Source organism: Vombatus ursinus, unplaced genomic scaffold (genome assembly GCF_900497805.2).
Source record: "Vombatus ursinus unplaced genomic scaffold, bare-nosed wombat genome assembly UNPS02014961.1, whole genome shotgun sequence".
Taxonomy (NCBI): Eukaryota; Metazoa; Chordata; class Mammalia; order Diprotodontia; family Vombatidae; genus Vombatus; species Vombatus ursinus.
The window spans coordinates 2,332,204-2,356,126 of NW_020954739.1; the positions used below are offsets into that span (position 1 = coordinate 2,332,204).

The window sequence follows — 23,923 nt, forward strand, 5'->3', positions numbered from 1 at the left end:
ATTTTTTTAAACCTAATTTCCAGGTCTGTTTTTTTTTTTTATATGAGTAGTGTCTTCTATTTCTTCTACTTAAATTTTTTAATTTTGTTTTAGTATTTCTTGTTATTTCATGAAATCATTAACTTCCGTTTGGTACATTCTAACTTTCAGGGAATCTGTTGCTTTGGGAAGGTTTTGTACCTCTTCATGTAAGCTGTTAATTCTCCTTCCAAGTTGTTCCTATAGCTGTCTCATTTCTTTTCCAGTTCTTTCTTCAAGAGATCTCATTTTCATTTATTATGACTTTAACTTCATTTCTTCCAGGAACTGTAGTTGATTTTATAATCAGGCTGTGTTTTAATCTGAAACCTTTTTTGTAGATGTTGTCAAGTGGTTCTCTTCCTCTGGGTTTGTGTCTTGGTTGTCTCTGGATCTGGCTCCTTATTGTGGGTATCTCTCTTTTTTTTTTGGCTTACTCATTTGTTAGGTCTCACTTCTCACACTGGAACTTTGTCTTAGGGCTAGGCTCTGTGCACTTCTGGAAGGAATGTGGAAGCTTTTTTTGGTTTTGATCAGCATTTTCTGGGCTTTTGTGCTTCTTCCTACTCTTCCATCTTCATCAATCTCATTTGTTCTTCTTTCAATTTTTTTTCCTCCCAAACTCTCATTTTATTTTCTTATCTTTATTTTTTCCATCTCTCTAATAGTCTTTGCTAAGTCATTTGAAACAAACAAACAAACAAACAAACAAACAAACAAACAAACAACCCTCCCTCTGAAGATCAGTTTGTGATTGTGGGATTATTCTCTTCTGGGTTTACCTCTTGGACTTCTCTTAATTCATAGTGTGTTTGGTGTTTTCTTCTGTTTACTCATGTTTTCAGCCCCAATTCTTGGTTTAGGATTTTGTGTTTGGGTCAGTCCTCTCTGGCACACTTGGAAGGGTTGGTTAGGACTTGTTTGGCTCTGTCTCCTTTGTAGTCTGGATGGTGCAGCTGCTGTCGGCCTAGATGAGGTGGCTGGTATTAGGGTTCCCACTGTCTCAATCCCTGATCTCTGTCTCAATGCTAGTGGACCCCCACTGTGGCGCCAGGCTTGAGTTAAATCTCTTCCTCTGTACAATCCTTAATCAGGAGTTGGTTCTGTCCTCTACTGAGGATTCTCTACTTAAATTCTGAATGGTATGTTGGAGGTTGTCTCAGGCCTCTGCAACAGTGGTACTCGGGTGCCAAATTGGTCTCATCATGGTTTCCAGTGATTGCATTGCCTGGGCCTTGGGCACATAATGGGGGTGTTTTTTATCCCCTACTTGTGTTCTGATGAGACGGGGTTGGCATCTAGCTTCGAGAAACTGATCACTGGAACTAGCGCTGGCTTACAGCATCCCTAAATGGTTGTCATGTCTATTTGAGGGAGTTTGTGCTGGCTCGATTCCCTTCTCCACCTCTAGCCAGATTGCAGGGATTTGCTTGTACTTCCTCAGAGGCATTCTGTCCTGTCCTGGCCCTTCCTCGTTTACCACTGATTTATCTAGTTTGATCCTTCACCCTCTTCTGATCATCTTTTTGTGCAATTGTAAGATGGATGGAAGAGCTTATTTTTGTTTCCTTTTGGGTTCCTTTAGCATTCGTCTTTCTGGGGCCATATTCAGACACTTGCTGGAGCTTATGTGGCAGCTAGGCTTCTCTACAAACCTTCACAAAAAGAAAACAGAAGTCTTAGGGCAGCTAGGTGGTGCAGTGGATAGAGCTTTAGACTTGGTCAGGAGGACCTGAGTTCAAATCCAGCCTCAGACACTTGACACTAGCTGTGTGACCCTGGGCAAGTCACTTAACCTCAATTGCCTCACCAAAAAAAAAAATAATAATAATAATAATAAATTAAGATCTTGGCAATAAGTCTCATCACTTCCTGGCAAAAAGAGAGAGAAAAAATGGAAGCAGAAAACATAAGTCTTAAAGCTCCAAAGGGATACCTGGGCAAACTGAATTTGGTATTCATTTTTATGTTTTATGGATTTGCTGTTTGCTCTTTTTCAATTTCTTGTAAATTTTTCTATATGGTCTTCTGAACTATAGTAACCAGGTTTTACTTTTGTCATCACAGAATCCAAAATCTTGTTCCAGACGTGTAGTGTCCTGTGCTCAATTTTTTCCTGCTTTTTGTCATTTTGTTTCTAACATTTTGTTCTTTGACTAAATAACGGCTTCTCATTACAATTACTTTACATTTCCCATTGATATATACAGATCGTTGTTCCGTTATCTCCTTGGCTAAAGTTTCTTAGCTGCATTCAGGTCCTCATTCCATCTATTGACACTTCTGCTAATTTTCTTTGCTCCTTCGCTTCTCCCTTATATGTCCTATGAAATTTGGTTTCACTTCTGGTGCTTTTGTTGGTGTTGTCTGAATACTTTTTTCTTCTGCTGTTTTTGCTGCTGCTTCCCATTAGGTTGGAACTTTCTCTTTTTAATCATTTGAGTATTTTTCTTTTTAAACATTTTGATAGTTAATCTGTTACTCTTTTTCTTATTTATTTTCTTTCCTTATGTTTCTTATGTGTAATACTGTGATACTAAGCCCTCCTTCGACCTCTTGCTCTTCCATCTTCCCAGAAGCCCAATAACTCTATTTTTATAGACAAGGATAGCAAGCTTATTAGCATGCATTTTGAAGAATTCTCCTTTGTCCCTTAGAAAACTGGCACCACATTTACCCATCTCTAGTCCTGAGGCACCTTGCTTAAGCTGAGTTTTTTAAAACTCTGATGCTTTTTTTCTTTTCTTTTTTTCAAGAACCAACCAAATAATCACACACAGATTCCTTCACCTCAGAGGTTACACTTGGGATGTAGTACCCTAGAAATATCACCTCAAGTCAAACTCCTCAACAAGGATGACAGCACCAAACAATGGAGAGAACAATAGATCTGGCATTAGAGGACCTAGGTCTGAAATTTGGTTCTGCCAGCTACCCTCCCTGGATCTTAGTATTGTCCTATGTGTGTGTACGTACATGAGGCTGGACCTGACCTTTAAGGTCCTCTACATTTCTAAATCCATGATCCTAAGAATTTATTGATATTTTCTCTGTGCCCAAGACTATGCTGGGGGCACTGTGGAGGGAACAAACAGATGGTAGAGTTCTAAGTCTATTTGAGTAAATGAGACACTTAGGAATGGGAAACCGAACACCCAGCAAGTAGAGGCAGAGGTCAGAAGGAAGAAAACAAGTGTTTATACAGTGCCTATTATGTTCCAGGCAATGTGTTAAGCATTTTACAAATATTATTTCATTTCATCCTTACAATATCCTTGAGGTAGGTGCTAGTATTTTATCATCTCCATTTTACAGCTGAAAAAACTGAGGCAGAGGTTAAGTGACTTGTCCAGGGTCACAAAGCTAGTATCTGAGCTGGATTTGAATTCAGGTCTTCCTGACTCCAGGTCCAATGCTCTATGTGTTGCGACACCAATGTGCATCTAAAGGGGAAAGATCACTGTGGACTGGGGTGGTGAGGCTTCCTGGAGGAGTTTGAACTTGAGCTAAACCTTGAAGTGTGGAGAGGAAGAGGAGACCATTTAATGTTAAAGGAACAGCTTGCGTAAAGGAATGGAGGGAAGAAAGGATATGACACATGTGGAGCACAGCATCTGTCTGGCTGAAGTGTGCTCGGTGCAGAAAGGGGAGCATGACCAGACTGTACAGGCAAAGGAATCTGGACCTTACTCTACAGGCCAAGAAGAGCCACTGACAACTTTTAAGCAGATTAAAAACAATCAATTTCACCTGTGTCAAAGCACTTAGGTCCATTTTTAACCAGGGGTCTCTAAAGCCCAAGTCCCCTAAAGACTTTCAATTTGCTGAACAAGGCCATCTGTCCCTTCAGGGCCAATGACCAAGGGTGTAGCCCTGCAGAGGAGGGGGAGGATGTAAATCATTCGCCAGCCCCCCCTCCCCCTTACCTTTAGACCCTGCCCATGTTCAGCCTATGTTCCACCCAGACCTTACAAGGAAAAGAGAACACCTTCAACCTTATTCTATCTGGGAGAGGAGTGGAGATAAAATCCAGCAGGAGAGGTAGAAGAGGCAGAAAGCACTGGGTTTGAGGCCCAGCTCTGGCACTGTGCTAGACAGCCATTTGAGTCTATTCCATCTGTAAAATGATGCTTATGGGATGAAATAAATTCTCTGCTTAATTTTGTTCTTAGCTATCACTCCCTTCCAGCTTTAACCTTCTATGTTGAAAGGGCCATTCCCATTTGTGGCATCCTGGACATGAGATAGGTGATTGCAGCTGTAGTTGGCCTTGCTTACATTAAGAATATGTGCCAGACTTCTAGGGCTACATCCCAAAGAGATCACACAAACAGGAAAAGGACCTACATGTACAAAAATATTTATAGCAGCCCTTTTTGTGGTGACAAAGAATCGGAAATTGAGAGGATGCCCTTCAACTGAGGAATGGCTGAGCAAGTTGCGGTATATGAATGTGATGGAATACTATTGTGCTATAAGAAATGATGAACAGGCTGACTTCAGAAAAGCCTGGAAAGACTTGTATGGTCTGATGCTGAGTGAAGTGAGCAGAACCAAGAGAACATTGTACACAGTAACAGCCACGTTGTGTGATGACTAACACTGATAAACTTAACCCTTCCTGGCAATACAAGGATCTAAGGCATCTCCAGAGGCCTTGTGATGGAAAATGCTATCCACACCCAAAGAAAGAACTATGGAAGCCGAATTGCTAATTTTTTTCTCTTCTGTTGAGTTTTGTTTCCTCTTTCTGATGTTTCCCCCTATTGGTTTTAATTTCTATTTACAACATCACTAATGTGAAAATATGTTTAATATGAATGTAAATGTATCGCCTATATCAGATTATGTGCTGTCTTGGGGAGGGTGGTGGGGAGGAAGGGGGAGAAAAATTTTAAACTCAAAAGCATATGGGAGTGATTATCGATAAATCAAAATAAATTAATAAAAAAAAGTAAAAAAAAAAAAGAATATGTGCTAGGTCAGGGCAGCTAGGTTGAGCAGTGGATAGAGCTCTGGCCTTGGAGTCAGGAGGTCCTGAGTTCAAATCTGGCCTCAGCCACTTCACACTTACTAGCTGTGTGACCCTGGGCAAGTCACTTAACCCCAGTTGCCTCACCAAAAAGCAAAAAACAAAACAAAAAACAATAAAAGGAGAGGCTCAAGAAGGAGGTAACTGAAATACATTTAACCCAAACCACCAGCCCAAACTTTGACCTCTCAGCTGCTTTAATGGCTGTTGCTTAGTTCATGGAAACCTGAGCTCCAACAATCAAAAGAAGGGACTAGAATCGCAGTCAATGAATTAATCAGCAATCATTCATTGAAACACTGATACCTATTCAGAGAAGCAGCTCAGTGTAATGGAATGACGACTTGACTGGGAGTCAGAAGGCCTGGGTCCTTACTACTTAGTAGTTACTCGATGGTGGGTAAGTCATGTGACCCTCCTAGACCTCAGTCTGCTCACCTAAAAATAGATATCCACCCTACTTGCTTTTTAGGGATGTTATTAGGCTCAAATGAGGTGAACAAAAGTTATGTTAAAAATCTGTTATGACTGTTCTTAAAAGGAGACAACGGGAAATAAAGTCCATTAACTTTAAAATGAGCTTTAATTTCTTTTCCTTAAGTGCATTTATCAATGTAAACAGAGCATGTTAGAGATTCCAGTGAATAGCAGGATACTGTTGATATGTTTGTTTTAATTCAGAAACTATGGAACTATGCCAATGACTTGATTGAGACAGCAGCTTCTAAACAACTTAGTTGTTGACATTACCTCCAACCTAGTAAACTACTTTCAATTGTACAGGCTCTAAGCTGGAAGCCACTAGCTGTCAAAAAGAACCTAATGATGATAATTAAAAAACAAAACAAAAACCCCAACCCCAAACTGTTTTACTGTTAGTATTTCACATTGGAATGTGTTGTGTGTCGCTGCCACACATGGGGGTGGGAATGGGGCCTGTGGAGAGGACTCTTCTCTTCCTGCCACGGCCGTTTGGAATAGCACAGACTCCCCAGTCGTCTGTACCTGCTCTTGGAAATCGAAGACTGAATCACTTCATGGCACTAAGAATTTAAAAAATAAATCTCTGCTAAAAAGGACATCCCATTTGGAGATAAGGGTGACCTGCTGCCTAGCATGGGGCTGTTTGTGTTTGTATACATGAGGAAGAGCATGTTTTGGCTGCCTGATGTCCCCGAATGGAGGTAGGGGAGGAACATTGGCCATTCTGGTTTTTAAAAGTTAGAGAGGCAACCCCTTCCCCCAAATCATAGGCAAAGAAGGAAGTGGGTAGAGGTCCCTGGGGTGATCCTTGTTTCCTAAGTCATGTGAGGATCACCATCAGGAGCTACTTACACCACAGCTGGAAAGGCATTACTTTAGACAGTGAAAGGTCAGAGATCACAGATGCCACCGAGGGGCCTGCAGATAACAAGAAACTTCAATGGATTATGGACAAGAGACCGAAACCCAGGCACCAAAGAGGAGAAAATCAGTATTTCCACCTTGAAACACTCTCCAAAGAATTCAATAAATTCATGCTTCACTTTGGTTTATTTTTACAAAACATTTAAAAAATGGATTTGATTTGGTAGATTGTCCAGAACTATGAATGAATGTAGCCTTGTGACCGAATAGTAAAGTGTAATTTGGAAAGGCCCAGGTTGAGGCTAATATATTCCCCACTCTCAATAGTCAGCTCTCTGCTGCTTAAATGAGTGACTTTTGCAGTGGGTCCTGAGACAGAAATGCTTGTAAGATAAATGCCTGAGTCCATGACTCTGTACAGTGGACGCACGGGGATCATGTATACAAACACCTTTAATCAGTATTGGCATTTGAGTGCCCTCAGGAGGACTCTTCTGACCAGACTGGTTTTCTTGCTGGAGTTTAGACGTGTTCCAGATACAAAAAAATAAAAAGAGACAAAACACACCAAAACACCAAACCACCCTCAGAGACTGAATCCTGTTAGAAAGGTGCTATTGTTGGTCAGTTTTCAACTGTTTTTCTTCACTGGTCATACTATGCTGGAGCCGATATGGCAAACGTTACAGGAAAAATAGTAAATTCTTAACTTATTCCATCTCCAAAGTTGGAAAAATCAGACCGTTACTAAAATAAACAATTTCTCAATTTCGTTCCGGCAGCCGGGGTCCCACAGCGGCCACGGAGCCATGGGGCGGGCGTGTTGGAAGGTGGGAAGTCCACAGACAGAGGAAAACTCACTCGGAACGGGCACAGTCCAGTTCAGCTGAGCACAGGCTCAGGTTAAGGCAGTGTTCCTCACAGAAGAACACATCGGAAAAAGCTGCTTTTCCTTTGTTGGTCGGGGATGATTTTGACGCCCTGGTTGTTGCCTTGTGGACTATTACCCTCCTGAAAAATAGAAAGGATTTTTCCCACAGTGAAAAAGAGTGAGCTGGAGGAAAAGATACTTGAGTCAGTATAGATGAGAATATATCCCTAGTATTCAAACAACTATTCCTATATGCCCCCATAAGCAATTCACTCCCACCTCCCATCTTGGACTAGTTCAACCTCTCCTGTCTCTTTGAAATCTCCAGGGGGCACACCAAAATGGAGTTCAATCTGGGTAGGGGGAAACCAGAGTGGTGAGCACAGAGAATAACCAAGTAGGGAGAGGAAGGAGAAAAAGGATAACAGATCAGTGATGAAGAGCTGGGCGGAAACGGACTTGAGAGGCCGTCTAGGCCAGCTTTTCTTATTTTATACAAGAGGAAACTGAGGGCCAGCAAGGCTAAATGTCTTGAATCTGCTAGTGTTGCCCCAGGTGACTTTGGATAAGTCTTTTCCTTTCGCTTTGCCTCATTTTCTTCATCTATGAAATAAGGGGTTTGGGCCAGATGACCTCTGAAGGACTGTATGGCTCAGACATCTTGCTCCCCAGCTCTGTCATTCTACGTTCTATATTCTGAATAAGCAGGCCACAGCCTTGCTGGGTTTTTGCATTACTGGAAACTTACTAGCAAGATGATGACCTAAGGCAGAAAGGTCAAATGGGAACCTTTTCCCCGACTTCTTACAGCAGCTGCATATGGAATTAAACACTGCTATTACATTCAGGTTTCTCTATTAAACACAGCAAATGCTAGTCCCAGCTCAACTTTCCACATGGACTTGGCAAGCCCCAGTTAACTTTACAGAGAGTGAGGAAACATCTGCCATAACCAATACTTTATTGAAGAGGAAACCTGTCCCCAGGGGATAAATGGGAGGTCTCTTAATTATTTTACTGCAAATATACTTCCCATTATTTGGAATGAATCATTACTCACCAACTTTTTGTCCATTTTTGCTTTGATGTCTCTTGCAAGAGTGAAAAATGCCTAGAGTAGGAAAAAAAAGTTACTATCCAACTGTATAAGCAGGAAGTTACAAATGACTTAAAATCTACTGGAAGGCTTTCTGGTCTATTAGTTAAACGCTAACTATGCTCTTCCCCAGAGGGTAGCTTATATTCTTATGGCAATGCAAAACAATCTTTGATAGTTTAGGGTTATGTATATTTACATTTTACAATCTATTTCTTTCTAATCTCCAACCTTCTTAGAGGAACAGGTCCAAATTCTGGTCTGGCCTTCAAGATCCACCACAATTTGGGTCCAAACTAACTCCCTGGTCTTAACTCCCAACGCTCTCTACAATGAACTTCATGCTCTACCAAAATAGTCTCTTCATTAAATGCATAACATGAACTATGTTATTTTTCATCTTCATATCCCCAACACCAAACAGAATGTCTTAAACAGCAGGTAATCTGCTGAATTTTATTTTCTACATCTATGCCTTTGTCCATGCCATTCATTCTCCAACCCTGATTCTCCCTACTTCTATTCAAATCCTATCCATCATTCAAGGAAGGCCTAATGAAATTTCATCTCCTCTTCCAGGAAGCCTTTTCCTGACTACTACAGTCCAGAGACATCTCTCCTTCCTCTGATCTGCCTTCAGCACTTAACTTTGCACCTCTCATTGGTGGTTTGTTATTACTATTAATTATCTATATGTATGTTTGATTTATCGAAGTAGACTGTGGCCTCCTTGACAGCAGCAACTGAATTATGCTTCTTTGTTTCCCTGGCAGTAGCTACACATAGGACCTTAGAGGCAGCAGGCTGCAAGTGAATATCTGTTGACTGACTGTCTCCACACCACTTTGCATCATTGTTTAGCTCAGTTTTCCACCTAAAGAACTGACTTTACAAAACACTGAATTTCTCAGAGCCATCAGAAGGGAAGGTCACTCAAAACCACATATACTATAAATCACCTGGCCTGAACAAAGCTGGGAAGCAGTTCAATGCCATTTGTATCCACCACAATTTTATAGCTCTATTATTATTTAAGGGTGACAACAACATACATTATTTATTTATTTTTAGTGTGGTAACTAGGGTTAAGTGACTTGTCCAGAGTCACACAGCTAATGAGTATTATGTGTCTGAGACTGGATTTGAACTCAGGTCCTCCTGACTCCAGGGCTGGTGCTCTATCCACTGCGCCACCTAGCTGCCCCAACAACATACCTTATTGAATTTGATCTTGCAAACAACCCTAAATTTGGTAAGAGGTGTTAGTATCCCTGCCTTACAGATACAGAAACTGAGGCTAAAGGAAGTTAGCTGGCTTACCTAAGATCAGACAGCTACTAAGCTAAGTTTATTTTGAATATTCTCAAATATAATGTGTTTTCTCACCTAAGAGGATGTAAGCTCTTTGAGATCAGGAACTATTTTGTTTTTGTCTTCGTAACCCAGCCTTTAGCAGACTACTCAGCACATAGCAGTTACTTAATATATTTACTGATCAAAGTTCTAGAGGACAGAAATGAAACCAAGTCTCCTAAGGTCAAATTCAGGTTTTTTCCCAATATATCCAAGTTGCTTCATAAGTCAAAATGTGGAGTATTCATCCAGAAAAAGACCTATGGAAACACAGGTCAGCTCTCTACCTAATAGTGTCACAATTAGTGGCTGGAGCAAGGAGCTTTTATATCCTTCTTCTAGTCCATGGAGGCAGATACACCCACGGAGATAAGACAGAACTCACTGATTTATCTATGGCCAGTTCCATTTAATCCCTTAACTCAATTTGTGTCATAGGAATAAAAGAATCGTCCCTTAAATCTATTAACTCATTCATTGACTGCCAGCGAACAATAGACTGACAACAAAACTAGACTTTGGTGAATACTCTCTTCAGCTGATAGGACAGGAAACAGATTTTAGCCAAAACCCTAGGGTAAGTTAATTCATTAGCAAGCTCAGGATCAACCTATAATACTAGCAAAAAAGAGGAGAACAGAACAGGGGAATTGGTGGGGTGACAGAAGGTTGATCATAAATGAGGATCAGCCACAGGAATTGAGCATTACACAACCTGAATCTAATACCTGAATGTATCCACTTAGTAGAACCCCTTTGGAAATTCGTCCCTAGGAAGGTCTGGCAGTTATTCAAAAAGCTATAATCATAAATGATTAAAGGGGATTTAGCTCCAATTTGGGTGTTTGGTTAAAGTGGGACAAACTGTGGTGGGCAGATCAATGTAAGGTATGACTATTTCACATACTCACATTCTCTACGTTGATATTGGCCTTTGCGCTGGTCTCCATGAATTTAATTCCATAATCAAGTGCTAGCTAGAAGAAAGCCACAGAACACAAGACAGGTCAGTAAGCATTAGCTTATATTTCTATTAATGCTTTAAGGTTGACAATGTTTTTCTTGAAACTTTATAAAGTACAGGTATTATTCATTACTTCAACTTGAGGTATTACAATAATCCTCATTTTACAGAAGACAAAACTGAAGCTCTGGGAGGTATATAATAGAAATAGGATTCAAATCCAGACTATGTGACTCCAGATCTGGCTGTCTCTCAACACTCAAAGAAATATCCTTCAATATTAGAAACTAGATACAGTCAGTGCAAAATTCAACAGATGGAACAGAGGGGTTGCAACTTGGGCACAGATTGTTTTTTTCATCACTCCTGACTTAGGAAAGGGCTTCAAAAGAAAAAGGAATATATGGGAAATGAACAATTAAAAAGATGATATCTGAGAACAGGATTTAAACTTCTGGACCACAGTTTAAGATACTAGTTAGGGATCAAAAGACACTATGCATATTCTAACCAGATCAAGTGTGACCACTCATTTACCACCTTGTTAAATGCGGACATTTCTACTATCAGCCAACCAGATATAGTGCTATATAACTGAGCATGGTCCTGGTAATAGTCTGCTGCCCAAGAACCAGCCAAGTTAAGCACAACGAGGCTCACTGCCAGAAAGCTAGCCACTAGGTGATAAGGTCTTTGATCATGGTTATCAAAGAAAAAAAGAGATAGCCTTCAATACTTCCCATATGGTTCCCTTCTGATTCTGTGCAGCAGTGGTGGTGAAACAGGGAAAAAAAGGAATGCAGAGAGATGGTGCTAAGAATCCACAGATTTTAAACCAGGTATAAATAACTGTCGGTAAATTCTTTAAATGTGAGCTCCTTGCCCAAAAAGCAATGAGCTGACATACTACTAGAGGAGCTGGACTGCATCAATATTAACATTATCAGTAAAAATGAAACCAGAAGATATAAGAAATTGTAGCTACAAGGAAGGATGGTTCATAGGTTCTGCTAAGAGATGTGGCAAGTAAAGGTATTTATAGAACTGATTTTATTGTGAATCCAAGGGCATCAAGAACTATTTCATGTGACACTTGATTAGCTTGCACTCCATTTCCTGTCTCTGTGCCTCCACACTGGCCAACCTCACGCTCAGAATGCACCCCTTCTTTACCTTGGCCTCAGAGAAACACTCGCTCCAAAAAGCAGCTCAAATACCCACCCTCTTCTAAAAGAGTGAAGGTTTTTCCTGCTCTCACCTGCTAGTGTTCTACCCCCTTCAAACTATTTCATATTTAACTACCATGCATTTTTTTTAAGCAGACACACACACACACACACACACACACACACACGCTGTCTCTCCCAAAAGAATGACAGCCCCCAGACGGCAAAGATTGGTTCATTTTTTTGTCTTTGTATCTCCAGCATCTAGCACATGTTGCTGTTCAGTCATTTTCAGTCCAACTCTTTGTGACCCCATTTTGGGGTTTTCTTGGCAAAGATACTGCTCAATTTTACAGATGATGAAACTGAGGCAAAGAGGGTTAAGTGACTTGCCCAGGGTCACACAGCTAATAAGTGTCTAAGGCCAGATTTGAACTCCTGAAGATGAATCTCCCTGCCTCCAGGCCTGGCGCTCTATCCACTGTGCCATCTCGCTGCCCTATATCTTGCATATAGTGGGTACTTAATAAATGCTGCTTGACTGGTTAGTCCTTCTAAATAGAATGATGATTAATTCTTAGGATGGTGGAAAAGGTTAGATAATTTGGCTCAGGATTAAGTAATGAAAGAGGCCAAAGGTTTGTAGACTACACAGAAGCTGCAAATCTAAACATTATGGATACTTTCTTCAAGAAAATAAGTAAGGAGGTGCTAGATAGGGCAAGCACCAAATTATAAAAAAAACAAAAACAAACAAACAAAAAACCAACAAAAAAAAATCATCTATATCTTAGATAGGTAAAAAACCAAGATTATCAATGTGATCCCTGAATGTGTGTACTGCCAGACCATGACTTGTTTGATCAAAGATCAAAATCAGTATTAAATCAGAAGAATCTGGAATCGAAGAAGTTATAGCATGCTACCAAAACAGATCCAACCTGACTGATTTAAATAAGCTACTGACATTGAAAAAATGGGAAATGAATAAAGGACAAGACATGGACTGTCCTCATTTGCTAAGGAAGTTTAGTCAATGTAAAGCAAAGCCAAAAGAGGCTAGAAAGCCCTTCAAACACTTGATCTCCTTGTCAAGCTGAGAGTTGTGGCAGCCAAAGACAATACTGGTTTAGAAAATATAAACTCTAGGCTTTCTTGAAATGAAAATTTATTGTTACATATTTTGAATCCTCTCTTATGTTCTGCTATGCACATGACATGCGTTTTTTCCCTTTTCCTACTTTGTATTTAAGTTCCAATATTTAAGTTTATGGTTTTTGTTAAGTTTAAGATTTTTTTTCTTGTCTCTATTCTATATTTGTGTTCTGGTGTTTGAGTCTAAAATTAAAAAAATATAAACTCTTCGGCAAAATCTTATGGAAAATAGTAGGAAAAAATTGTAGAAACAGAGTGAAGTATTAGAGGTCAAAACAAGTTTGCAGAAAACTTAGCATGATTTCCCCCAAAGTATTTAAGGATGAATCTGGGAGGATAATATAAACTGATGAAAAATGGAAAAGATCTATCAACATTTCTATGACAAAATAATTTTCTCTATAGGTGGAGACACCATATTTGGACTGTTAACTGTGGTCCATTCAGGAGGTGATAATTTTGAGGGATCTAATTTCAATGCATCTGAAAATGGAAACTATGGGAAACCTCCCACCACTCCCTACAGGTATTATTACCATTAAAAAAGGTCACCAAGAAGGTACTGTCAACTACCATTCATTTATCTACTTTTTCATTTTTTACAAAAGCTTTGTAAGAATAATTTATACATGTATTGAAAGTCATTCTTTTTGTTTGTTTGTTTGTTTGTTTTGGAGGCAATGGGGGTTAAGTGACTTACCCAGGGTCATACAGCTAGCTACTAAGTGTCTGAGGCCAGATTTGAACTTAGGTCCTCCTGACTCTAGGGCCAATGCTCTATCCACTATGCCACCTAGCTGCCCCCATTGAAGTCATTCTTGTTGAAAATATGAGATGAAATCTGTGATATTCTATAGCACATTATCTTTATAGTCATCCAACTAACAAAAAGTAGAATACAGGATTCCACTAAGCTTAATATTTGACAAGAAAAAAATGTTTCATTTGGAAGAACAAAATTATATCTTAAAGGTTCTCTAACAAGATGTCTTTCATGCATGTTAAAATCAGATTACTTGAAAGGCACAACAGATAACTTTGTGTGATGACCCTCTCGGGATTCAATGGATAATTCAATGGAGTAGGGATGGAAGTGATCATCATTCATCTGAGAGGGGGTGTCCCGTGCCAGTAGTAACTGTCCTGTTCTTTGGCTTATTTCTACTGGAACTCTAGGAGCCCACTGGGATCTAGGCTGCTATGGATGGATTGGGGAGGGTAAGGTCCTGGCGGGCTCCATGGGGATGTATGGTAGATTACAGAGGCCAAGTGTATTACCAACGAAGAACTGTAAGCAAGAAGTGGTACAAGAGATTAAAGAGTTACACAATCTGCCCTTTCCTAAGGGGCTGGGCAGGTAGAACAGAGATACTAAATAGAGATACCTTGGGTTACACTGATACCTGCATAACATCTGGAGACCTAAGAGTATGGTTTGTGAACCACTTTGGCAGATTTATGGATAGAAGGTCATAGACAAGAACTGTAAAGAACAAGGAAGCAAAGATGGACTGTGATCTGTGCCTTTGGAATGAGAACTCAAGTGATCCACTCAAGTACTAAAGATCTGCAAGGCCATTATACTTGACATTCAGTATCCCCCCTAGGTCATTTTCCACGGTGCAGTGAAAAGCTTTAGGTATCATCCTTTCAGATGTTAGGTGGTGGCTGTTGTTCAGTCACGTCCCTGTAGACCACAGCATGCCAATGTTGGCCATGGGGTTTTCTTGGCAAAGATACTGGGGTGGTTTGCCATTTCCTTCCTCAGTGGATTAAAGCAAACAGAGGTTACGTGACTTGCCTAGGGTCAAACAGCTAGAGAGTGTTTGAGGCCATATTTGAATTCAGGCCTTCCTGACTCCAGGCCCAATGAGCCACCTAGCTGCCTCCAAGGCAAACAGAAGTTAAGTGACTTGCCCAGGGTCACAAAGCTAGTCTGAGGCCACATTTGAACTCAGGTCTTCCTAACTCTAGGTCCAGCACTTCTTCCACTGAGCCTAGCTGTCTCCTCTTAGGTTAGGTTAATTACCTCCTAATGCAGTAGTCCAGGGCAATGACAAAACTCTAATTCGCTTGTGGCAAGAATGCAAATATGTTCAAGATTTTATAACTGGGCAAAGTCAAAGCTGGTTCTTGGAGAAAATGGTTAACAATAGGGTTCCATTTTCTAAATTAAAAACCTGAGCATTTTCCTGGCCATCCATCTCTCTCTATGTCTTACCTCTCATGAACTTGTTCTTTGCCCACACTGAAACCTACATCAGTATTTTCACACCTCTGTTGTGACTTCACTTCTTTCTTCAGTCCTGACCCCATGGTTAGCTAATTCAACTCCACACTGTCCTCGAACCTTGAATCCCTTGACAAACTTCAGCTCAAGATTATCCCACCATCTCCCTCCTCTGATCCTATTCATGGGCTGCTGAAGAAAGCTGGAGTAAGTCACACAACCATGCTGACTGGATACATTATAAATTCACATATTATCCAACTTCATCTGGGCCCTCAATGCAGCAAGGTAATCTTTAATTCTCCCCTAACTCATTCCTTGGTTTGCTCCCCATAAAAAGTTTTTGCATTTCTTTTTTATTCTAAACTTAAAACACTGAATAAAATGAGCATTTCTACATATACTGTAGAAGATAAGAGGACTTCATATGAAATCGTGAATGTCTATTAGGCAGAGCTTGTTTTTCAAGTATATAATAAATTCAACAAGTAACTTTCAAACTTATTCTATTTGTGATTCCTTCTGATCTTCCTTCTGTTCTTTTTTTTTGGGGGGGGGAGGAAGGAGGAAGGAGAAGAACTCTATTGCTTTTTAAAATCCCCCTTCCAAGTTTAAAAGAAAAGACAATCATCCCACACTATCCCAAAACCTTCTCTTCTCAATCCCCCTTACCAACATGTCCACAGAAAAGCACCCTTCTCTCCTAACTGACACACTTAATATACCAAGAAAGTTGAAGTCATTGACATATCTCCTCCTTTTCTGTCATTTTGTCACTCCCTATCCGCTCCCCCGGCCAGTCTCTGACAATGAGGTGTACTTTCTCCTGGGAAGGCCAGTGACTCTACATGTGCACTTGACCCTGTCCCTTCTGGTTTCCTTCAGCAGATTACAACTTCCATCTCCTACTCTCTAACAGGTGTGCCTAACTGGTGACAGAGCCTTCCAAGTTTGTACTGATCTGATGAGCCAGTCAGACACATTGTACCCTGACCCCAATGTAATGATGTCATTTTGGTTCTCTTGGAGAAGGAAGGACAAAAACCAACACTCAACATCTTCTGTGTTTTCTTCCCCATTGACTTCAAACATGCCCAAATCTCTCTCATCCTTAAAAACCTTCATTAGGCCTTCCCCTATGTCAAACTATCTTCCCCCCTCTCTCTTCCCTTCCTCAGATAACACTCAAGAAAAAGCGGTCTGCCTTTACTGTCTCCACTTCCTCTCGTCTCAAATGATTCTAAACCCTCAGCAATATGGATTCTCACCTCATCACTCAACTGAAACTACTCACTCTAAAGTTACCAATGGTTTTTGTTTTTTGCTGAGGCATTCAGGGTTAAGTGACTTGCCCAGGGTCACACAGCTAGTAAGGGTCAAGTGTCTGAGGTCAAATTTGAAATCAGGTCCTCATGACTCCAAGGCCAGAGCTCTATCCACTGCACCACCGAGCTGCCCCCAATGGTTTTTTTAAATTGCCAAATCTGATTGTCTAATTTTAAGTCCTCATTTTTCTTGACCTATCTGCTGCATTTGATACTGATGACCACCTTTTCCTCCCTTCTGAATACCATTTCTCAAAACTTCTGGGCTTTGGTAATGATACTCTCTCCTTGTGTTCCTCCTAACCACTCCTCAGTTTCCCTTGATGGTTCATCATCCATATCATGTCCACTAAATGTCAGCGCTCAAAGCTCTGTGTTAAGCCCCCTACTCTTCTCTCTCTACACATTCTCTAGGTGATCTGACCAGCTCCCATGGGCTTATCAGCTTTCTCTATGTAGCTGTTACACGGACCTACACGGTCCCTCCTCACAACTTTAATTCCACATTACCAATGGCCTACTGTCATTTCAAAGCAGATGTCCTGGAGACATGTCCAAGTCCACATATCCTAAACAGACCCCATTATCTCTCTTTCCAAATCCATATTCCTCTCCCCAATTTCTCTATTTCTGTTGAAGGCATCACTATTCTTCCAGTCTCCCAAGTTCATAACGCTGGCATTATTCTGGATTCCTCTCTCTCTTTCATCACACACATGCAATCAGTTGCCACACTTTGCTATTTCTATTTCCACAACATCTCTTACATCTGACCTCTTTTTCCTACTCACCTTAGTTCATGATCTCATCATCTCTTACCTAGATTATTGCAATGGTTTCCTAAAATTGGATTCTCTTCATCAAGTCTCTCCCTAATCCGGTCCATTCTACAAACTGCTGCTAAAGTGATTTTCCTCGAGCAGCAGTGGACACATCACTCCACCTCCTATGGTGGGAGCATTATCTTAACAATTTCCCCCCATCCTTAACTCGTTGTCCCCATGAAAGTCAGACTACATTTTACTTAAAAAGTACTGAAACCATCCTCCAGACTTGATTGGCTCAGAGGCTACTGATATAACTTCCTGGTCACCTAAATACAAACCAGCCATAAGGAGTTTCAGGTGCTGTCTGATAGACAATCATGGGCAACTAAGAGGCAGGGGAATTTTGCTCAGCTGAATCAATTCACAGTGTCCTCAATACATATTCTTGTTGAATCCTTTCACTGCTAAAGTTAAATAAATTTCCTTTTGGTAAGGACCAATGAAGTGTCTCATTTCATCCCAATATCGAACATTGACTATCATGGGGTTGGCCTGAGTTACGCCAAGCCCAGAACAAGGCCTAGCCCAGAATGCTTCCCTACTCAATAAAGTACAGTGGCATTCCAGAGTCAATTGTAAACTCCTCTGTTTAGCTTTCAAAGTTCATTCTAGTCTTGCCCCACAGACTCATAGTCCATTACTTCCATCCCACTCTCTTTGTATTAGCCAAACTGGTCTTCTTTGATTCTCACTCAATGACGTATAATATCCCATCTCAGTGCCTTTGCACTAACTATTCTCCATGGCTAAAAGGCATTCCTTTCTTCCCTCTACCTCATAAAATCTTTCTGTTCCTTCAAGATGCACCTCAAATATTACTTTCTACCTGAAGCTTTTTCTGATACCTGATACTGTTTCATTTATAATATTTGTATCCCGAGCACACTGCCTGGCACATAGTGGACATTTAATAAATAAATGGCTTAGTGATTATTGATTGAATAGTAGATCTAACTGGCTTTCTGAGGTTGCTCTAGCCTGCCCAGATAAGTCTTGATTACTCATGTAGAAATCAGGTTTAAAAACATTTATTAGTTCCTACTACATACATGTAGGACAGAGGACGGTCTCAAACATATCTGGTAGATCCATGGAGTATTTGTGGTAGTAAAGGGAAAAGAATCACATAGCATGTAATGGAGATAGATAACAACATTCTTTGTATCCAGGTTGGCATAGCTAGGCAAATTGTTCAAAATAGAGCTTAAACCTAAAATCTTCAGGAACCAAATGGTGATAATTATGAAGGTCAACAAAAAGCAAACTGATGAGATATTTGGAAATCATTTGAAAATGCTATACAAAGTGAGGAAAAAGGAAAGGATTTCTGTTTTGAAAGCAAGGCAAAGGTTTGCATTTTTACTTTTCTTTGCATTTCATAACAACGAATACCATACCGCTAGCAGCACAAAGGTGTTTTATCACTTTCATTCTCTCCTTTGGGGTTCTTGTGAGTTAGGTAGGGCAGGTATAAACTACATGTAAAGTGCCAAATAAGAGCTATTATTATTATTTTCCTTTTTATCTCCCTTTTCCAAAGGAGGAAACGAAAGCTCAGAGAATTGAGGAAGCTTTTCCATCTTTGCACGGCTATTAAAAGGAGAGGTAGGGCTTGAGCTTAAGTCTAATGCTCCTCCTACATGACTGCTCTAAAAACATATGCTCCTGCACACATGTACACACATACATGTAAGCACAAACACACACTTGGATAAAGCAACCATCTTGCAAGCTTGTGACTGAAGTCAGTAGATGAGGACAATTTTTCATTTTTAGGAAGTGGAAAAGAAAAAAATATCTTTTTAAACACATTTATAAAAAGTCAACACAGCTCTACAAAAGTGTCATTATTTTAAACACAACAGAACAAAACATTGTTCCTACCTTTTCCCCTCGTTCTTTGGAAACTTGTCTTCTTTCATTCACATCACATTTGTTTCCAAGTATCATCTTTTCCACATCTGCAGAGGCATGCTAAAGAAGAAAAGAGCCAACAGGATCAGGGGAACATCACATTAGTCTTCAGACAACTTTTTTCAAGAATTCTAACTCTTCATAAAGGGAGAAACCATAAGCAAATTAAGGGAGCATGGAATAGTTGACCTGTCAGATCTATGAGTGAGGGAAGAATTTATTACCCAATAAGAGATAGACAGCATTATGGGATATAAAATGGATAATTTTAATTATATTAAATTAAAAAGTTTTTGCACAAATGAAACCAATGCAGCCAAAAGTAGAAGGAAAGATGAAAACTGGGGAAAAAATATTTACAACGTTTCTCTGATAAAGGCTTCATCTCTCAAATATACAGAGAATTGAGTCAAATTTATAATAATATGAGTTATTTCCCAATTGATAAATGGTTAAAGGATATGAACTGTTTTTAGATGAAGAAATCAAAGCTATCTATAGTCATATGAAAAAACGCTCTAAATTACTACTGATTAGAGAAATGCAAAGTATTTGCAATCTGAGGTATCAGATTGGCTAATGTGACAGAAAAGGAAAATGAGAAATATTGGAGGGAATATGGGAAAACTGGAGCACTAATGCACTCTGAGTAGAGTTGTGAACTAGTCCAACCATTCTGGAGAGTGATTTGGAACTATGCTCGAAGGGCCATAAAACCTTTGACCCAGAAATATTACTACTAGGTCTTCAGGGAAGAAGTAGCATTCAAGCTGGACCTTGAAGGAAGAGATCAGGAAGAACAAGGAGTCCATTTTGGCTGGAATGTAGGGGAATAAGGTGAAAGCAGGATGAAGAGGTCAAGTGGAACTTAAAAAGTAAAGGCTACAATAAAAAGGGTATGAGCTGGTATGGTTTCCAGAGGTACTAAAACGAGAATGGAGAATGTGAGGAGTAGAACTGAGGCAGCAGAGCCTCAGCAGTGATGCTGAAAGCTATACTAGGTGGCTGCAAAACTGAGTTGTAGCCAGAACATATGAACAGATGACAACTTCATAAGAGAAACTTAAGAACCTAGAATACTAAGAACCTAAATCAAGGAGCTTTATAATGATTCAATAAGAGCACCAAAAGAGATAGGACACAAATAAATATGGGAAGATAAGAGGGAAGAAAGCAAGACCAAAAGAATGTATACACTGGCTATAATTATGTAAATAAAAGCAGTAATAAAATCTGGAAAAAAATAAACAGAAAAGTTCAAAGAGGGCCAAAGTAACAAAGATGACTTTTGTTATTACTTTGTTAAAATTTACTTAAATCTAAAAAACAAACTACAAATACTGGAGGTTTATGGTTTTAGGTATAATTTTTTTTGTTTGGTTCTTATTTGTATATTTATGTTCATTGATGGTTGTTAAATTTAATTTTTTAAAAGGAAAAGAAGAAAAAAAGATGGAAAAGGCCAGCACTATAGAAACCACACTGTGGGAAATGACTGAAGAACATTTCCCAAAACTTATGGATGGCCTCAGCCTAAACATGAAGAGGGCCACAGAGTCTTCTCCATGAATCATCCTCAAAGACAACCCTCCAGACACTTACCTGGCAAGTTAGCAAACTTTAAGAGACAAAGATGGCATTTTCCAAGCTGCCAAGAAGAAAGGAGAGAACATTTAGAGATCTGAGAATAAGAAATGACTTGGGACATGCCCCAAAGATCTTTGAGAAGAACAGGATGGGGCCAGGGTAGGGGAGAGGAAAGAACCCAGAAAGAACAAGAGAAATAAGAGTTATCCCACTAGTATAGTACCAAGCCAGAAGACACAAACAGATGACCTTATTTCAAGTTCATTTTTAGAATCAGAGAATTGCAAGCTGACTTTAGAAACTATTGCAGGTCTTTGCAGAAATGAAGGAAATATTTTGTTAAAGTCTCACATGTGGCAAGATCAATAAAAGAAACTACAGAGACCTGAAAAAAGATCAGACATACTCGATAGATTAAAAAAAGGAAGGTAATGCAAAAAAAAAAAAAAATACACAACAGCGGGAAAGTGTCAAAGAATAGAAATACAACCCCAAGGATGCAGGGGTTGGTGAGGGTTAGCTCCCAAAGCTAAATGTCATATTATCCCTAATATAAACCTCAAGGTTTTTCAAGTTAGCAACAAAAAGCAATGGTCAGAAATAAAATGTGTGCAAAATCACAGAAGTTAAAAATCTCAGAAAGTAAGCAAAGATTGTTTTGATCTGATTTATGGAAAATAAGGAGTTTAAAATACACTATAGAAACCGTGTAAAGAGAAGAAAAAGCCCAAAACCATAAAGATAAACTTACAAGGTGAGCAGAAACCTAATCTGACAATAAATGGGCTGAATTCTCCTATTAAAATAATGGGCAGGGGGAGTCACTGTTAGTTGGATTTTGTCTTTAACCTATGACAGCAATGGACTTAGATTCACAAGAGTTGGGTTTTACTTCTAGCTCAGTCCTTCATTTGCTGGGTGACTAGGGTAAAATTGCTATCCTTCTCAAGGCCTCAGTTTCCTTATCTGAAAATTAGAGGTTTATATTCAATCTTTGAGGGCCCTTAGAATTACAATAAAGGCAGGGGTAAGTAACAGATAAAGCAGATTACAGAGCAAAGGGCACTAAAACTCATACAAGGACACTGTGTAACATTAAACACCGAAAATCTAGCAATATTGAATCTCTGGCCCAGACAACATGGCAACAAAAAAACAATAATGAAAGACCGTGTACTTTGAACAAAGAAACAGAGAGGAATATAATTGTAACCAGAGACTGTAATATTAGAAAATAACTTACCAGGTAGACAGAGAATTAATAAATGATTAAAGAGCTGAATAACACAATAGATAAGGTGGAGTTAATTAACATGATGAAGTGGTGGCTAGGTGAGGGAATGGAAGGAATACTGGCCTGGTAGTCAGGAGACCTGGGTTCAGACTCTGCCTCTAATTTGCTGTGTGACCTTGGGCAGTTACTTCCTTTTCCGAGGCCTTAGTTATGAAGTTAATTCTAAGATACTATACCAGGATATAAAAACATGTTTTGTAAGTGGGGGGAAAAAAGGGCAGAAATCCTACACACTATATTTGCAGACTACATTAAAAATAGAAACAACAAAACACACAATTAAAAGGCACCCAGCCACATGAAAACCTTAAAAGTCTTAATTCCTGGTCAAAAAGGATAGCCAGAAAGGGGCAGCTTGGTGGTACCATGGATAAAGTGCTAACCCTGAAGTCAGGTGCCTGTATGACCCTGGGCAAGTCACTTAACCCTGACTGCCTCCAAAAAAAGAAGAAAAAGGATAGCCAGATAACAACAAAATACTTAGGAAAACAACAAATATAAATAACACACAAAGGTTTATAGAATGCTATCAAAGCAGAATCAAAAGAAAAATTCCTTGCCCTAAGAAAAAAAGAGCTAGTGAATTTCCTATTTAAAGAACTTTTAAACAGAACCACTTGACAAGTCAAAATAAAATAGAAAAATTAAAATTAAAAAAACAAACAAACAAACTAGAAACAGCAATCTCTACCCTTCTCTAGGGTTTAATTTTCTCACAGGGTAAAACGAAGGGGCTGGACTGGACTCTAAAAGAGCAGCAAGATATAGTGGAAGAAGCACTGGATTTGGAGCAGGAATACTTCAATTCTCAACTCAGACATTTCTTAGCTGTTTGCCCATGGCCAACTCACTTCACATTTATGAGCTTTAGTTTCCTAATCCATAAAATGGACATCACACTTGTACTATCTACCTCATGGGGTCATCTGTAAATGGTAAAGCACTACAGATCCAGGCAGCTCTACCAATCTGGAAATGCTCTGAATAGAGGCACAGTGTTTTTGCCTTTCTTTGTCTCTCCAAGCAGGGCTTAGCATAGTGCCTGGCAAATAGTAATTGCTTAAAAAAATGCTTGTTGACTGACAAAGAAGCTCATTACCAGTTTGCCTACAGGGTGATAAATTTTTTGGCCACAGCATCTCTGCAAAACTATCTACTGAGTCCGATGTGGAGACTGATTAGTGGAATGCCCCTACCAACAAAACCACACATTTTTGAAGTAATGAAATACAAATAAAAATACCAATGGAATTTTAATAGGTCAGATTTATGATTTCATCAGTACCTGCACTACAACTTATAGTCTTAGAGTTGTCTGAGGCATTAAAAGATTAAGTGACTTGCACAGAGTCACAGAGCCAGGATATATCTGAAGTGGTACTTGAATCCAGGATATCCTGACTCTGAAAAGTCAGATCTCTCTCCACTATACCATGCTGTTTCTCATTAATGGGTTACTTTCTAGAATTAGGTAGTGATTACAAATGGATACAGAAAAATAGGTGGACAATAATATTAAGTGGACATCTGGGAGGAAAAATGAGGATGGAGGACTTGCTCTGCTAGGTATTAAATTGTCCTACAGAGTGATAAAAATTTTTTAAAAATATGCTATTAGATGAAAAGAGAATGGACAATCTGGAATTAGAACCAAAGGCCTGTAGAATATTATAGAATCTGCAAAATCCAAGGGCACAAAATACTGGGGAAGGATTCTTTTTTTTTTTTTTGGTAACAGGGAAGG

The 23,923-nt window shown here is 39.5% G+C and overlaps 1 protein-coding gene across 1 annotated transcript in view; it reads right to left on the bottom strand.

The window, feature by feature from the left end:
• Positions 1-5,614: 5,614 nt before the first annotated feature.
• RAB8A (RAB8A, member RAS oncogene family) overlaps positions 5,615-23,923 on the bottom strand; it is a 29,784-nt gene continuing 11,475 nt past the window's right edge. Inside the window, exons 5-8 of the mRNA XM_027845407.1 lie at positions 19,269-19,358; positions 10,629-10,694; positions 8,329-8,379; positions 5,615-7,408 (exon numbers count right to left, since the gene is read on the bottom strand). Of these exons, the coding sequence (XP_027701208.1) occupies positions 7,316-7,408; positions 8,329-8,379; positions 10,629-10,694; positions 19,269-19,358 (300 nt within the window). The 3' untranslated portion in view covers positions 5,615-7,315. The remainder of the gene's footprint in view (positions 7,409-8,328; positions 8,380-10,628; positions 10,695-19,268; positions 19,359-23,923) is intronic.